The 17,016-nt window shown below is 44.2% G+C and overlaps 1 protein-coding gene across 1 annotated transcript in view; it reads left to right on the top strand.

Moving 5' to 3' along the window:
- The window catches only part of tnc (tenascin C), an 83,700-nt gene extending 66,684 nt beyond the window's left edge, over positions 1-17,016 (top strand). Inside the window, 14 exon segments of the mRNA XM_039804414.1 lie at positions 3,169-3,444; positions 6,521-6,793; positions 7,936-8,058; positions 9,245-9,388; positions 9,613-9,732; positions 11,388-11,531; positions 11,811-11,941; positions 12,036-12,168; positions 13,263-13,414; positions 14,047-14,143; positions 14,456-14,617; positions 15,279-15,297; positions 15,299-15,440; positions 16,898-17,016. Coding sequence (XP_039660348.1) covers positions 3,169-3,444; positions 6,521-6,793; positions 7,936-8,058; positions 9,245-9,388; positions 9,613-9,732; positions 11,388-11,531; positions 11,811-11,941; positions 12,036-12,168; positions 13,263-13,414; positions 14,047-14,143; positions 14,456-14,617; positions 15,279-15,297; positions 15,299-15,440; positions 16,898-17,008 — 2,027 coding nt within the window. The 3' untranslated portion in view covers positions 17,009-17,016.

The raw sequence follows: 17,016 nt of genomic DNA, 5'->3' as shown, positions 1-17,016 counted from the left end.
ACATGCTGTTAAAACATTGTCTCCAAAATCAGCAGTCCTCTAATCCACAGCCCGGCCGATCTGCAGCCTTTATCGTCTCAAGACACGTAGCACAAACACTGATCGTACTCGCTTTACAGGAGGGAGTGAAGGAGAGGGGAGGGGTTTGGGTTGTGCCTGCCAATCACAGAAAGAAGAGCTGTTAAGTGACCTGCTGAGAATCAATACCAAGCCAAAATGTGCTTCTAAACATGAAGATACTCAATGAAAAAAGGAAACAAACTGATGTAATTCAAATTCTTTAATCAAGAGACAAAAACCAGGATAATCATAATGTACAGTAATCAGCCGACTGAAGAGTTGAGCTCGGGGAACAACAGACGTGGACATGATAACGACTTCAGCAGTAGTCCTAACATCCAGTGCCCATATTTGTGCCAATGAAGAAATTGAACTAACATGCTTGACTGCTGTTGTACTTAAACTGCTATCAGCTGTGCAGAGAGTCTTTGATATGTTGTATGTTTGATCACCAGTGCCGGACGATTTATACACCTATTGCCATCATTTTTGGAATTATGTTGGGATGTCTTACTTTATAAAATGCATTGACAGCTGATTCTCTGCGGAGAAAAACAGAGATGATAGAGCATGTAAAAAGCCAGATCATTGTCCTGCATGCCCTGACGTGATCTGTGCAGCACCGACTTCGCCTGGGTTAGAGAAGACAAACACACTAGTAGTGCTGTATGTGATATATGATATGAATGAGTGTGTATCAAATGGCAGATATCAGCATGAGAATGCGATATCTCAGGAGAACATTTGATATAGTCATTACACACATCTTCATCTGCATGTGAAGTTGGGCTTTAAGGGTTGGTTTACTCAAAACTCTGAAATGAGCCTTGGTGATGTCAAGCCACAGCTCAGTCAAATGGAGAAGGATCACATTTAGTTTGTGGTGCTGCACAGCACTGAAAAATGCAAACAGCAGCGTCTCTTTCCAGAAACAGAAGACAGGCCCTTTACTCTGGAAATGACGAGCGGTCGGCTTGCCCCGCTGCCTCTCACAATCTGACGAAAATCTCTTAAACTGACCTTTGTTGATCTGAAATGAAGACAGATTCAACAACTGCACGGCCTATTTCTCGCTTAAAATGTTTTCAGAAACACGTTTCGGTTAACTATTTTCATAAAATACGAGATCGTATTCTGAACGAGTCGCCATTATGCTCTGTTGTGAAATCCGGGAGAAGCCAGACCCATGTGACGTGTTCATCACAATCAGCTGCCAGTCGGCGTCCCTGGTCCCTCCCCTTTCCGCTGCAAAGTCAAGATGCGCCCGTTTAGTGCCCCATCGTTCCACACTGAACTTTTGACCGTTTTTGGGGTCATCCGGGTACTCTCAGTGCACTGACTTTTGCGTTATCTGTGACACAGCCATAGTGTTGCTTTAAAACCTTAAACAGTGTTAGAAATGGACTTGACTACTGTAGGACTAACATTAGCGTGTTTGAATCAGTCCAGATGGTGACTGACTAACCAACTCAGGGTGGACTGCAGCTCTATGTGCTGCTCACTGCTGAGCTCATTCAGTACTACCAACCTGTTTACTCCACTTTTGTACTCTTTATTTACAAGTTAAACAGATTTAGAGGTGTTCGTAGGCAGATTTCCACAGGGCAGCCAGGTTAGCTCATACCTGCCAACACTCCCGTTTTTCCCGGGTTCCTCCCGTTTTTTAGCCCTATCTCCCAGACCCCTCCGGCGTTTCCTATTAATAGGATATACTGCCTTGATATAGGCATTGGAAAGCTAGCTAAAAGGAACTTTTGCTTGCTTTTAGCTAGCTAAAATTATTTCAGCTAGCTTCTTTAACAAGAATGTCTCCCTTTACTTTCCCCAATGTGTAGCTCAGAACTTCTTAAAATCCTTTTAGCCAAATAGTTTTTTGTCTTAAGGCTAAAGACCCTATTTAGCATTTATATGTAAAAAACATGAATACATGGTTTATAACACAGTATAATGTAGTTGTTTTTAAGTCTTTATTAATTTACAGTATGTGCGAGCAAATATACCTTCTCATATGCAGACAATGTTTTCCTATATTGTCGTTGATTATGTCTTTGCAGCAGCCTTCACTTATGGGTGTGCACATGAGGTGACAAATACATATGCACTTATATGTGCTTACAACTACATGATAGCGTGTTATAAAGCATGTATCGCATGTGTATATATTGTTTATAGTGTTGCTGTACAGCACTGTCTTTTTACTGCAGCCGTGAACACAACGCTGACTCAAATCCTCCCCACACTATAGGGCCAGGAACTCATCAGACTATCACACAGTAAATGCACCTCATTCTCCATATGAGCTCTTATAACCCACCCTCCCCCATCCCCCCATCCCCCCATCACACTACTATTGTCTACACTCTGCCACACAGTGAGGAGAGGATAATGGCAGCCTTTATGTTTACCTGCACCATCTCTTTCCACTCTCCTCTCTGAGCGATTGCACCCTCCCCTTCCAGAGGCGGGCGCTGGCCGCCCCGTGCTTTGCCCCAGTAACGTAGTAGTGCGTGGGCCACGTGCTTCTGCCATACCGGTCGGGCTACGCTGCACCTTCAAATGTTAATGGCTCATTCACAGCCATTAATGCAAACAAGCTGCATCAGCATGTCTGCCTGCTGCTTTCTATCTTTAAGTCTTCCCATTATATGGTAATACAGAGGAGATGGGTATAGGCAGCCACTGGTAATGAGGCTGGGTTTTCCCTCTGGCCTTCCCTTATTTCCACTACAGACAAAGTGAAGGCCTTTTGTCTTGACAGCAAAATTAATTGATTGAAATACAAATGAGAGCTCTTCATCAATGTCTGACCCTTTTTTGCAGCTGATATTGTCAAGGAGGGCTCATCCACTGTCCTTGTTTGTTAGTACACTGCTGTCACCAAGAAATGGAACACAAGAATGTGTATCTTTGTGTGTTGTAAGGTTAGACCGACATATGGAGCCAATTCTGGATTTTTGAACATTTAAAATCTGCTGTTTAAATATAGTTTCAGTCCAAAACAGTCCAGGATTGGCTGTGACAAACCTGTGTTGGTCTAACCTTTTGTCCTCATTCTGTATGTCTGTCCCAGTCCTGTAACTCTATGTTGATGTGTTTGTCATCACCCAGAGGAGGAGAAGCCTGTGGTGACCAACGTCACCGTCAGCGACGTATCGTGGGACAGCTTCCTCCTGTCCTGGTCTGCTGAGGACGGGGCATTGGAGGCCTTTCTGATCGAGGTTACCGATGCAGAGACGGGCGCTGAGTGGCAAAACCACACGGTGCCCGCCGATGCTCGCAGCCTGGCCATCTCTGGCCTCTCCTCCACCACCTGGTACAGGGCCAGTCTGTACGGGGTGTTCAGGGGGGCCCTCTTAGACCCGGTCTTTGCAGACACCATCACAGGTATCAACGCTGGGGCTCGCTCTTTCCTTTGCTTCCTTCTTCTTCTTCTGCCAACAGTGCATTAACCACTGTTTTTCCATGTGGACTTTCTAAGGAGCAGATACTTGCCGTTGAAGATGTTTGTCTATTCAGCTCTGGTGTGGTTCTCTTTGACATTACATTGACTCTAATAGGTGTTACAGAAACACTTGTTGATGTTTGGTTGTACACTGTCAGACTTCAATTAGCGCTATCAATTTTCATGTCTTAATGACTTTCATTGGCTATAACAGATATTAAATGATTTCAAGAATATTCTCGAAAAAGTGATGCAGCGAAATAACAGGAAGCAAAAGGATTAACTGAGCCATTTTTTTGTGATCCCAGAGATCTAAATTTGACAAATCTTTGTGCACTTGTAGGGATGGAGGCTGGTTTTGTCCATCTAACTCTGCTCCAATTTTGTTTGTATAAAGAGAATCTTCCAGTTTTTGTGGTGGAAGATATTCTTCACTGGGTTAACATCCATTCAGCCAAGTTCACAATCCAAATCCCCTAACAACACCGCCTCATCAGCCATCCATCATGCACGTATCCCTTCCTTTGATGCAGGAAAATGGGCTAACACTCAACAACACAAAACCCATTCAGTCTATATGAGCCCAGCTGCAGATACGTTTTTGACCCACCTTTAAGCTGTCAGTCTGCCTGTTGGGACGAGTCCAGCCTACAGCAGCACCTGGTCTGTCATGTGAACAGGCAGGAACTTATAAAAAAGGTCAGAGTGCTGTGAAACTGGGGCACAACAGGTGCTCTAGTTCCCCACCCACCACACCAATCACAGTCATTACCCATGGTTAACATGCTGTGGATTACAGTATGTGCCTAAAGAGTGGGCTGTAAACAGTGAAACCAAAATCTGCTAATGACGCCTTGTAATGGCCTCTGAGCACCTTCACAAATAAAGCAAAACACCCTTACCGTCACCCTATAAAACTATTTAGATGTCAAAAATAAGCTTCTTTTTTTTTTATGTCGGCATCTATTCCGACAATATCCTTCAGCATTTCACTGACGAGGATCAGTCAAGTGGAAGAAAGATGGGAGGACTGACAGAGGACAAAAAAAACCCTGAGGCGCTTTTGTCACTTTGTGTGAGGCCTCTCTTCTGTATGCATCCCCAGTTCCCTCAAGTCTTCATTCTCATGCTGCCACTGCCCCTGGGCTCTGGTGCTAGGGTGCCAGGGGCTTCTGGGGCCACGCAGAATATGGCATGCGCTCAACACGGCCCATTGTCTGCATGCTAATGGCTGGTGAAACCATCTTAACATTTTTCATTAGCATCTCTTAATCCATAAAACATTCCAACTAGTGAATACAAGCGCTGACTAATTTGATTATGTGATGCACGGTGGTCATCGTTGGTCGACTGGAGGTAGACGTTGTGGGGGAAATAAAGTCCTCTGAAAAGGGAGTGAGGAAACTTGGGTTTTATACAACAAATGATTGATGGAACCACAAAGAGATGTGGAAGGCTCCCAGAACAAGCTCCGCTCGGTTGTGATTCGTAACACCACAAGCTGCTCTTGTAAAGTTATCAGGCGAGACTGGAACCAGCTCTGGGCTTTCGCTTGCAGACCCCCTTTTCAGCAGGTTAGCTGGCGCCGGCGCAGACCTCCTCCAATAACAGGCTGCCTTTTGTGAGCGGGGATTGTGTTCCCTCAGGTCTTGAGGGTGTGAAGGGATATGGAGTTGAGGGGTAGAAGGGGTGGTGGTGCGAGGGGGAAAACAGTAGCAAGCTAGCACATGTTAGCTGATGGATGTGGCCCTCCCTCTCTTCCACTGACCAGCTGAAGCCGCCCGGCGGCTAATGAAGAGTGACAGCTCCCTGGGATTTGTCTGCTCTGCTTCTCATTTCCACCACTTCTTCTCGCAACAAATGCCTCATGCCTTTTTCCTCACAATAAAAAGGGGTTTCAGGCTAGTTCAAGGACCCCTGAGACCCTCGCATTTGGTCTAGTGTTTTAATGATCAGTGGTGCTGGGCTTTATCGCGGCTTTCCTGAGCTCACTTATATCTGCTTCCATCCCGGCTGCTTTTAAAAGCTCTGTCTGGTCCGTGGATCCATCTGTGCTGCTACCGGAAGTTTCTCCAGCTAATTAGCTTCGGCCGACTCATGATCTGCAGAGACACAGCTTTTTCACCAGCAGCTGTAGACTCCTGTTGTCTCGCAACCTCTCTTCCTATCACTGCCATTATTAGCTGCTGTTAATGACTACTTAACTACTAGCTTTTGCACTGTAGGCTACTGCACTGCACTTTTCTAAGAGAAGCAGCTGTAGTTTGACAAAGCCTTTTTACTTAGAATAAGATTCATCAGACCAGGGCTGTTACTATTTCAAAAAAATTAAGTTTGAATGAATTTGAAGAAGGTGAGTGATAGTAGTAGTTGATCTTTTAGAACAAAATATTTTGCAGAGACACACCTATTTATTTCGCAGTGCCTTTAAAGTTGTTACCGTTATCAGTGGTGCCTCCACTGCCTTACAATTTCATGCTTCAATGCTCACGTTACTTCTCAGATGGTTTGGTGATTATCCATAAAGAACAGTTAGAGTAGAGGACAATAATAGCTCAGTTCACTGGGCTGAGTTAGACAGACATAGGAACGCCCCTGCTGGAGTCCAAGCTTCAGCCTTCTTGTCTTAAACACTCTGATCTTTTCATTCAAGGAGACTGTTAAAAATTGGATGGGGAATATTTTTCCCATGTTCAAACAGTAGTTTAAATTTGGAATAAAAAGTGGCAGCCCTAGGTCACTAATGCATTGTTTAACAACAATTTTATCTCTATCAGTTTTCCATCTTACTAACCATCGTGGCTTTGAAAGGCCAGTTGAGGCTCAACAACCTGAAGTTTTTCTCCCTTGTGTGTTTTTCACCAGATTGCTGTAAAACTCTTCTTTTTCCACTGTGCAAACTCCAGTTCTGATGCTGAGCTTTTTATGTAACCAACACTGGCATTTACACTGATACACTCTTTTTCGCTGCCATATTCCTCAAATGTCAAAGCACACTGACTTTCCCCTGTCACTCAGAGGCCGAACCGGAGATGGAGGCTCTCCTCGTCTCTGACCTCACCCCTGAGAGCTTTAGCCTGGCCTGGACGGCTGAAGAGGAAGCCTTCGACACCTTTGTCATAATGGTCAGCCAGGCCGATGGCCCAGGCCAACCAAGAGAGCTGGTTCTGGGTGGCGAGGAGCGGAGCACAGCTATCACAGATCTCACCGAGGACACCGAGTACAAAATCGAAATCTTTGGGCTCATTTTGGGAAGAAGCTCCAAGTCTGTAATGGAGTGGGTGAGAACAGGTACACGGTGAAGGGAGGGAAAAGAGAAATCAGAGCTGTGAACTGAAACTCTGCACTGGTCTTGTCAGCGTGGTCAATGTGTAGTGATGTCGTATCTTGTCACTTTTGTCTTCTATGGTAACAGCATGAAAACATGATCATTAACACCTGTGCTCTGACGTTTTGGCTACTAACCTGTTAACAGTGGTATTTTCTGATTTCTAAGAACAAGCTTAAAGCTGAAAAAAAGGGGTTTTATTTAAAAATAAGCCGTTTTAATGATGATAGTTAGCGTGTTATGCCTTGAATTAGCCTTGATACTCTGATTGGTTTACAGCAATATCAGAGATCACATAAGTATCCCATGATGGTCTGAATGTTAACCCAACCTTAAATTAATATAATTGTGGATAAATAACAAGGTCTAATTTAAAGATGCTGAATATCTGCACATATGAGCCAAACAGCTTCAACCCAAAACTATCAGAAAGGCTTTGAAATGTCATATTTCAAGGAAATGTACTCAGCTCTTTAAGCTCTTTACTCCGCTTCTTTGATTGTGTTGTCTCTGTCCGGTTGTCCTCCCAAATGTTGTCCTTGACTGCCTGGCCCCATGTGTCCGGGTCGCTCTTTGTAAAGTGTGCTTTGGGGGGGGTGGGGATTGTCTGTGTCACATAGAACGGGTGTGTGTCCCCTGTACTCCCTGGGGGTAAGGCTTTACTCTTGGGTTGCGTGGCGCATGTTTCACTTTTGTGTTGCCATGAAATGGGGGCAAGTTAATCTCCTCAGGTCTGTCACGCGAGATACTGTGGCTCGCTGTTAGCCAGGAAGGGTCCCACCGTGAGCCGGGCCTCCCCAGGCCCCTTTTGTCTGTCTACCTCGCTCTCTCTTACATACTCTCTTTCACTTCTTAACGCGTGCCTTTCAGTGGTGGATCTGCCTTGGCTACAATAACATGTTATTCATGTGTGTCTTTTCTTGTCTTCTGTTAATTCTGAAGCAGAGCCACTAATAAATGTAAATGTATTGGCCGAGGTGACAGACATACCGTATGTTCTGTTTCCCTGTCCTCGCCAGTCTTAAAAAGCACATAACATATCAACTAAAGTTATACTTTCTCTGTGTTTGCCCCTTCCTTGCTGTGTCTGTCTTATTTGTGCCAGATGTGGGTCCACCCAAGGGTTTCCGCTTCTCTGATGTCACCGACACGTCGGCCACCGTTCACTGGGTGGTTCCCAGAGCTCGGGTGGACAGCTACAGGGTCACCTATGTGCCTGCTCATGGAGGTCAGTGTCCTGCAAAACAGGGACCATCTGGCCACTGTCACTTGATTAACAAGACTGAACAGAACTGTAAAACAAGTCAAGAAACTAAGCATTTACAACATAAAGATTTAGCCTGTAGCACTATTAGTTTTATCTTCCAACCAGGGAAGTATATTCCAGTTTATGAATGACTTCATCGCCAGTATGGACATTCCCCCTGCTGTATTATTGCTGATCAATGACTATCAATCAGTTCAGTCCTCCATCATCTGCAGGACAAACTCTTTTCTCCAACGATGGACTGCTTCTGCCCCCTAGTGACGGGTTAAAGGTACTTCTTCTGAATGAGGCGTGAGAGCAAATGAAAGTAATCATTAGAACATCATGCAAACAAAGAAAATTAAATATAATGTTATTTTTTTTATTTGAAGTTTATGACTACCATTATCTTATCTATATATGGATATCTCCAAATGATGTCATTCAGCCCCTTCACTTCAGCATCCATTGGAATGAAAATGCAGCCTACCGTTCTACGATTTGAATTGAACTATTCTATTTAATCCATACATGACAAGTTCCCTTATAAGTTGCTAAGTAACAGAGAAAGATATGACACAAAAGTTCAAAAGCCTGGCACACAGATGGAACAGGAAGTTGATGAAGAATTGTTTTCACCTTTTAAATATCAATTTATATCCACGCAGACCTCACTCTCTGAAGATCCTGGAGTCATCATAATAAAAGTACATTAGCAGATGTGGCGAGCACAGTTCCATGAGAAGGCAGCTGGCTCAACATTAATCTGATGGTTTATGAAGTTAACACAATCCTTTCAGTTATAAAACGTTTCTTATATAACAGGTAATCATTTAAGATGATATTAATACTTGATCTATCAAGTACATTCCATCATATTTTACTTTTAGAATATACAGCTATAAACCTGACCTATAAACCTGATGGTGACCAAAATAGACTGTGAGCCCTAACTGGCCTTAAAAATACATGTAAACCTGTAAAATACAAAAATAGAGACCAACTGCTAAAATGACTCAACATTTGTTGTAGGCCTACTCATGAATATAACACAAAAATAAGTTAAGATTCTGCCAAGATTCTGTGGGGTGGTCATCAGGGTACACTGTAAAAAAAAAAGTCCAGCCAAACGTCTGATATCTTGACTTGTTGTTGTTTGGACTTCCAGGTAATGCTAAGACTCTGACAGTGGACGGCTCGGAGTCTCAGACTGTGCTGCCCAACCTGACCCCCGGGGTCACCTATGAGGTTACCGTGGTCGCTGTCAAGGGTCAACGGGAGAGTGAGCCTGGATCAGACAGTGTCACCACCGGTAGGACTGATGTGGAAAACACACACACACACAAAAACACACACACACACACACACACACACACACACACACACACACACACACACACACACACACACGCACACACTCATTCATCTTCTTAAAGCTCCATACAAACATGAATATTTGCCTAGATTTGTCAGTTTTGTGATACTGGATTAATGTGTGTGTGTGTGTGCGTGTGTGTGTGTGTGTGTGTGTCACAGCTCTGGATAAACCCCGTGGTCTGACTGCAGTCAATATCACAGACACTGAGGCTCTGCTGCTCTGGCAGCCCGCCATCGCCACTGTAGACGGCTACGTCATCACTTACAGTGCAGACTCAGGTATGTAGTGCACACATACGCGAACACACCATCAAACACAGATAATACTTATAGATATATGTATAAACACACACACGTACATAAAAAATCAATTTTATCTCTCTAATAAATCGGGAAGCCTCTGTATGTGTGTGTGTGTGTATGTGTGTGTGTGTGTGTGTCTGTCTTTGAAATATCTCATGAACCGTTCATCCAATCTACTTCACACTTGGTTTCCTGGGTACCCAATGAACTTGGGGATTTGGAGCAGTTTGAACAGTGTTGGATATTAAACTGTGAATAAAACTAAAAGATCGCGGACAAAAGGTTGAGGAAAAAACGCTGCCATAACACTGGCTCTTCAGTGTCTACCCTTCACAATAAAGGTCCATCTTAAATTCACTCAGCATTTCACTAAGAGGAAACTCAATAAAACACACGTTCTGTGGCGGGGTTAGCTCAGTTGGTAGAGCAGGTACCCATATATAGAGGTTTACTCCTCGACGCAGCGGTCGCGGGTTTGATTCCGACCGACGTCCCTTTGCTGCATGTCATTCCCCCTCTCTCCCCTTTCATGTCTTCAGCTGTCCTGTGGAAATAAAGGCCTACAATGCCCAAAAGAAATTATAACAAAAAAAACAAACATGTTCTACCCTTCACAATAAAAGCCCTGTTTAAATTCACTCGCTTAGAGGAAACTCAATCAAAAGGCATTTTTTCTTCTCATGCAGACTCACCCTCTATGCTCACCCTGGGTCCGGTTGTTCAAGTTCAAGCCACTAAGCCTGTTTGGAAATGAACACCTCTGTTGAAGTGTTAAATTCGTTAACGATAGGCTATATGACGAGACAGACCTGCCCTCATTAAACGCTGACTGTGGTGATATCAACATGCGATGTCGTTGATGAAAAAGACAACACTAAAACGCTGTCCAAACTGCCCCAAATTCCAAACTGATGGGTACCCAGGGAACCAAGTGTGAAGTAGATTGGATGGACGGTTCATGAGATATTTCAAAGACAGACACACACACACACACACACACACACACACACACACAAACACAACAACTTGGTTGATTAACGTAGATATTGGATCTGATTGGCTCTCATAACGGGCCGGATTGGGTGGCACATGGTGCACTGCCATCAGTCCATGAGGCAAATGTCTGCGATTACTCCACATTTTAATTGTGATATTTTGTGAATAAATTCAGAATCTGCCACGTCTGTCAGGTAAATGTGGTAGTACAAAGTTTAACTCTGAAGTAGGAGTACACAGTAAGTCAGTAGTAGGATATATAGTGTGGTTGCTAAGTGCTTTGGGGTTCTTCTATTTTGGGGTACTATGGTTCTGGAGAAAGCTTCAAGCAGCAATACCACAGGCAGAGCAATCGGCCTGTTCCAAACTGGCATATTTTGAACAGGCACTGTACTAGTTGAAAAAAATGTGGATTCATGATGGAGATGCTAAAATAATGATCATTAGATGATCTTTACTGCCTTTCAGTGAAGATCTAATGAGAAGGAAGGAATGTTGATTACCTTATATCTGAGTGAGACAACATGACCAATGAGCAGACTGAAATAAAAGAGTGCTATCTGTCAGAGACATCAGTCCAATCCAGGCGGCTCCCTCCCTAACAGTCGGCTTCTCCGCGCTCTGTGTCGTTGCAGTGGCTCCAGTGATGGAGCGCGTGTCAGGAAACGTAGTGGAGTTTGAGATGAGCTCTCTGACGCCTGCCACGCACTACACTGTGAAGGTCTATGCTGTGAGGGACCTGGCCAAGAGTGCAGCCACCACCACTGAGTTCACCACTGGTGAGAATTCCTGCTAAGAAGTTGATTTGAGCTTCACTGATTCAAACCAAATCAAAAATACAACCAAAGCAGTCCAGTGGGCTTTTTTGTTATTGTAACTACAAGGTGTATTTTAATCTGAACCAAAAGTACATGATGCCAAAGTGATGTCATGTAGAAATATGTGAATGACAGCTTAATTAAATCATGAATGACATCACAAAGAGGCGCTGAAACAGCTGATAGAGAAACTGATGTTGGTAAAATATGAACAGATTTAAACGGCTGTTGTGTTTTTAGACGTGGACGCTCCCCAGGACCTGGCAGCCAGTAACATTCAGACAGAGAACGGTATGCTGACATGGAAGCCACCTCGCGCTGACATCACTGGATACATCCTCAGCTTTGAGTCGGCAGACGGCGTTGTCCGTGTGAGTGGACACCAGACCTCCACACATTTAGGAATGCATTCAATCTTTACAATGTGTTTAGGAACCCAATTTCTGACCATGTTTCCTCCTTCAGGAGGTGGTCCTGAGTCCCAACGCTGTCTCCTATAACATGGCTCAGCTGAGCGCCTCCACAGAGTATTCAGTCAAGCTGCAGGCCATCGCTGGTCCCAAGAGAAGCCGAGTCATCACTACTGTCTTCACCACCAGTGAGTGGACTCAGAAACACACTGGACAGGTCTCAGCCCTGCTGGGCTCTGAGTCTCTTACAACATATGTCAAATATATTTCAGTAGCTGTATTTTTAATACTATTAACAATGCAGTGGGAGGGCAAATTCATAACTCCTGAACTATGACAAAAAAAACCTAATGGCATTTATCTGAGTTTAGTATTTTAGTAACTGACCTGGGTAGATCCTGGGTGGGTGCTGGGTAGATCCTGGGTGGGTGCTGGGTAGGTCCTGGGTGGGTGCTGGGTAGATCCTGGTTAGGTGCTGGGTAGATCCTGGTTAGGTGCTGGGTAGATCCTGGGTATGTGCTGGGTTAGTGCTGGGGAGGTTCGTGGTGGTTCACTTTCCTCCCACAGTCCAAAGACATTATTACATTACATGTCATTTAGCTGATGCTTTTATCCAAAGCGACTTACAATTAAGTGCTTTCAACTGTGAAGGTTCAAACTCCAGACAACAAGTAGGAAGTGCCAGTACATTAGCTTAAATAAGCAAAGCTACAAAGAGACATGAAAGTGCAGGGTTTTTTTGTCAGAAGAGATGTGTTTTTAGCCTTCGGAGGAAGATGTGTAGGCTTTCGGCCATCCTGATGTCGATGGGGAGCTCGTTCCAGCATTTGGGAGCCAGGACAGTGAACATTTCGTTGAGTGATTAGTTCTCCCTCGCTGTGAGGGGGCAGCAAGCAGTTTGGCTGATGCAGAGCGAAGTGGGCGGGTTGGGGTATATGGTTTGACCATGTCCTGGATGTATGCTGTAGATTGACATTTAGACTTGAGATTTAGACATTTGTGTTCATTTATCTATGATGTTATCCTTGTGATGGACTGGTGTCCAGGGTGTACCCTGCCTCTCCCCCAAAGCATGCTGGGTGGCCCCAGGTGAGTCTGTGCCTGCAGCTTTAACAGTAGCCAAAGTGATCCGCCAATCCCTGTGCACCCTGCACACAGGGCAGTCAGACTACGGTATGAGGATCATTTTGCAGCCCCATCCCCTCTCCCTCGTTACAGATCGTGTGTAGTCCACTGTGTTGATTATTCCATCATATCCTGTGTTGTGTGCTTGTGTTTGTAGCTGGTGTACTGTACAGACACCCCAAGGACTGCTCCCAGGCCCTTCTGAATGGAGACACCTCATCAGACCTGTACACCATCTATCTGGGTGGGGATGAGAGCCAGCCCCTCCAGGTCTACTGCGACATGAGCACTGATGGAGGTGGATGGATCGTAAGTCACTGGCTATACTTGCATAGCCAGCTCTATCTCCACAGTGCTGTGGAGTAAGGTCTTGCTACACCACAGATGCATTCTGGGAGATAGGAGAAAAAAACCCGCTCTGGGTTGTTTTTTGTTGCATTTCTTTAAACCAATCCCAACGGTCTTGGGCGGCGCTAAGCTCCAGACGCAGCGACGGTGGCTCTGCTAAATAGTCTCAGGAAGGAACTTGTTTTGGTGGAACATTTTCACCCCGCATAATAATAAAGAAGACGCCAAATACAATATGTAATAAATGAAGTTAACTGTTGACACAATACAGTAACGTGAGCTATTTAAATTAGTTGATTCATGGTTAAACCTCATTGGCTCTTACCAGTATATCTCCGTGTGGACTTCGTCCACAGCAATTGTGATTCATTTCTCTGCTGCTGTTTGAGTCTATGCTCTGCTGTGCCTCTGTGTTCCCTTCAGTTTGGATGTATAAGCATTTTTGTCAAACAAATATCCATGATATTTTTAAGCTTGTTTGGCTTAGACATTCTCATTTTGTTTTGAACCTATATATAACAGTGTAACATAATGTCAGATATATTTCACATACAGCTCACTTGATGTGGTGACCTATTTTCTTTCTCTTTCAGGTGTTCCTTCGACGACAGAGTGGTAAACTGGAGTTTTTCCGCAACTGGAAGAATTACACAGCTGGCTTTGGTGACATGAACGATGAATTCTGGCTGGGTAATTTAATCATCAGAGCAAGGATATGGACATATAGTACATCAACATGTTCAGTATCCAATGTTTTCAGTGGCATTGCATTCCATGGCTTGATTTGGACCGGACTAGTTCTGGTTCAGTGATCCACTTAATTATAATAATTGTTATGTTATAATTTGAATGAAACATATTGAATAATGGAATGAAATAAATAAACCTTGAAACATGTAAAAGAATGTATTATCTGATAATAATAATATCTCATCAAAGCCATCAGTGGATCGTTGTCATTGCTGTCCGTCCAGCTTATATAGAATGTCCTCTGTCACTCAGGTCTTTCCAACCTGCATAAGATCACAGCTGGAGGTCAGTACGAGCTGCGAGTGGACCTGAGAGATAAGGGAGAAACAGCCTACGCCCAGTATGACAAGTTCTCCATCTCTGAACCCCGGACCCGCTACAAAGTCCACGTAGGAGGATACAGTGGAACAGCAGGTAGCGCTGACTTCTGCAGCCTGCAGACCCATTGGTGCCTAGTCATTTCCTAAAACAGCTGCTCGCTGTAGTTTTTATCAAAAGTTACTCAAACAGGAGGAAATTGTGACTTTGTTTGTGATTACTTTCAGCGACAGATTAATCCACATTTGGTTTTTTTCCCTGTGCTCCCGGCTGACCCCTGACCACCCGGTGATATTTCTGGGTTCATCAGGGACTGTACATAAGATTTGTTCTGTAGGGTTGGATGTCATGGTGCAATGTGTGTGTGCCAAAATGAAATGGTAAACTGAGTAAAGTATGTATGTATGTATATGTGGTCTACTGTTATCTTAGCTAATACATTCTTTTTCCTATGATTGTTCTGTGAAGAGGTGTGATTTGTCCATTTTTACATCATTTGTATCAAATTTACTTTGAATTTGTTATGATATAGATTTAATACATTTGTGGGGACACTTCTTGGTTAGGGTTACTCTTTTATTTACGTTGAATTTCTTCTCTATTTATATATAATACAATCTGAATCACAATATATTCCAACAGACTTGAACAGACTTGTCTGTGCGTGTATTGGCCATGTGACGTGCTCATCTGTGACATAAATGTAAGAGAAAGTGTACCAGCGTTTATCCGGCCCCTCTGCTGTGTGTCTTTGCAGGTGACTCTATGACATACCATCGGGCGTCCATTCTCCACTTACGACCACGACAACGACATCGCTGTCACCAACTGTGCCCTGTCCTATAAGGGAGCGTTCTGGTATAAGAACTGCCACCGCGTCAACCTCATGGGACGATATGGAGACAACAGTCACAGCAAGGTGCAGTATCTCGGTTACCGTTTGCCCTATGAACAGTGGTTCCTAAAGAAGTTCTCCCTGATGGTGTTCCATTAGTCTTGATGATAGATATGAGGGTATTCTAGGACTCCTCAAGAGGGTACAGCTGGTTTGGAAGGGGTCCTAGGGGTCCTTAATGGGTTCATGGGTCAGCCTTTCGGAGGGTTTAGAGCAGTGGTTCCCAACCTGGGGTCCATTCACTCCTCAGGGGGGCGGCAAAGATCACAGGGGGTGCGCAAGTCTTTATCTGGTTTGAGGTTGAGGTAAAAAAAAAAATATTTGCACGTTAAACAAATTATGATAATACACTAGAATATATAATGTGTACAAAAGTCTGTATAAAAACTATACATTTTTGTTCTCGCTTAAAATTGTAGGCAGGCTATTAGTAGGCCAAACCTCTGGGACCTCTTAACCTGGGAGCCTTGCTGTCATCAGGTCAGCTGCTAGCTGCTATCATCCTCGTTTTTCCTGCCGCCACGGCATCACTATTTTATGAATGAAACATTCATAAAACAAGCGCTGATAACTCCTTTGTATCAAAAAAGAAAGTAAGGCTCTATCTCGAGAGTTACCTCAACTTCGGTTTCGGAGGGGGGGAGCTCAGCTTTTCCTAGACATGAGTGGGGGGGTGCCAAGGAAAAAAGGTTGGGAACCACTGGTTTAGAGAGTCCTTGATAGAGTTCTATTAAGCCCAGTTTAGACCAAAGATTTGTTTTAGAACGTCACAGAGAAAAGTTTCAGCGGTCTGAACCGGCCCGTCTCAGCTCGACTCAAAACCAGCTGATGGCGTCGCTGCAACTCAGCTGGTGGAGTCTCCAGAGGCTGGTTTAAGAACGTAATGGAGTGGCCGGGTTAGCTCAGTTGGTAGAGCAGGAGCACATATATAGAGGTTTACTCCTCGACGCAGCAGCCGCGGGTTTGACTCCGACCTGCGGCCCTTTGCTGCATGTCATTCCCCCCTCTGTCTCCCCTTTCATGTCTTCATCTGTCCTGTGGAATTAAAGGCCTAAAATGCCCCAAAACAAATTGTAAGGGTTGTCACCTGTTTCACCAGCCAATACAGAAGTCCACTGGGCAAGTCAGCTACGAACTATAGAATAAAATGATCCACTGGTTTTATTTAATTTTTGAAATATCCCCAAAGAGAAACTATTATTCTCCCAGGATTTACTTCGATCTGATTAATGAGAGGCTGAACTACAAATCAAAACCTCTGCTATGGGTGTCTAAAGTGGTTCTGCCATTAGCTCCTCATTAATCCTGCTTAACCACAAGTTAAACGTAGTTTATTTGCAGAAAGGCAAAATGTTCTCCTTACCTTATTCATACCATAGTTATCAGAAAGTTAGGATTCAGAAGTGTTGGCATTGGACGTAATCTAGGGTTCCCAGAAGTGTCCAGTACTGATGTTTCATGTGTCCATCTCTCCTATCTAGGGTGTCAACTGGTTCCACTGGAAAGGCCACGAGCACTCCATCGAGTTTGCTGAGATGAAGATCAGGCCATCCAACTTCAGGAACCTGGAAGGAAGAAGGAAACGATCATAAACCCCCTC

The sequence above is a fragment of the Perca fluviatilis genome, chromosome 6 (genome assembly GCF_010015445.1).
Source record: "Perca fluviatilis chromosome 6, GENO_Pfluv_1.0, whole genome shotgun sequence".
NCBI classification, from domain to species: domain Eukaryota; kingdom Metazoa; phylum Chordata; class Actinopteri; order Perciformes; family Percidae; genus Perca; species Perca fluviatilis.
The sequence above is the reverse complement of the archived record's forward strand: the minus strand, read 5'-3'. Positions and strand labels throughout refer to the sequence as shown.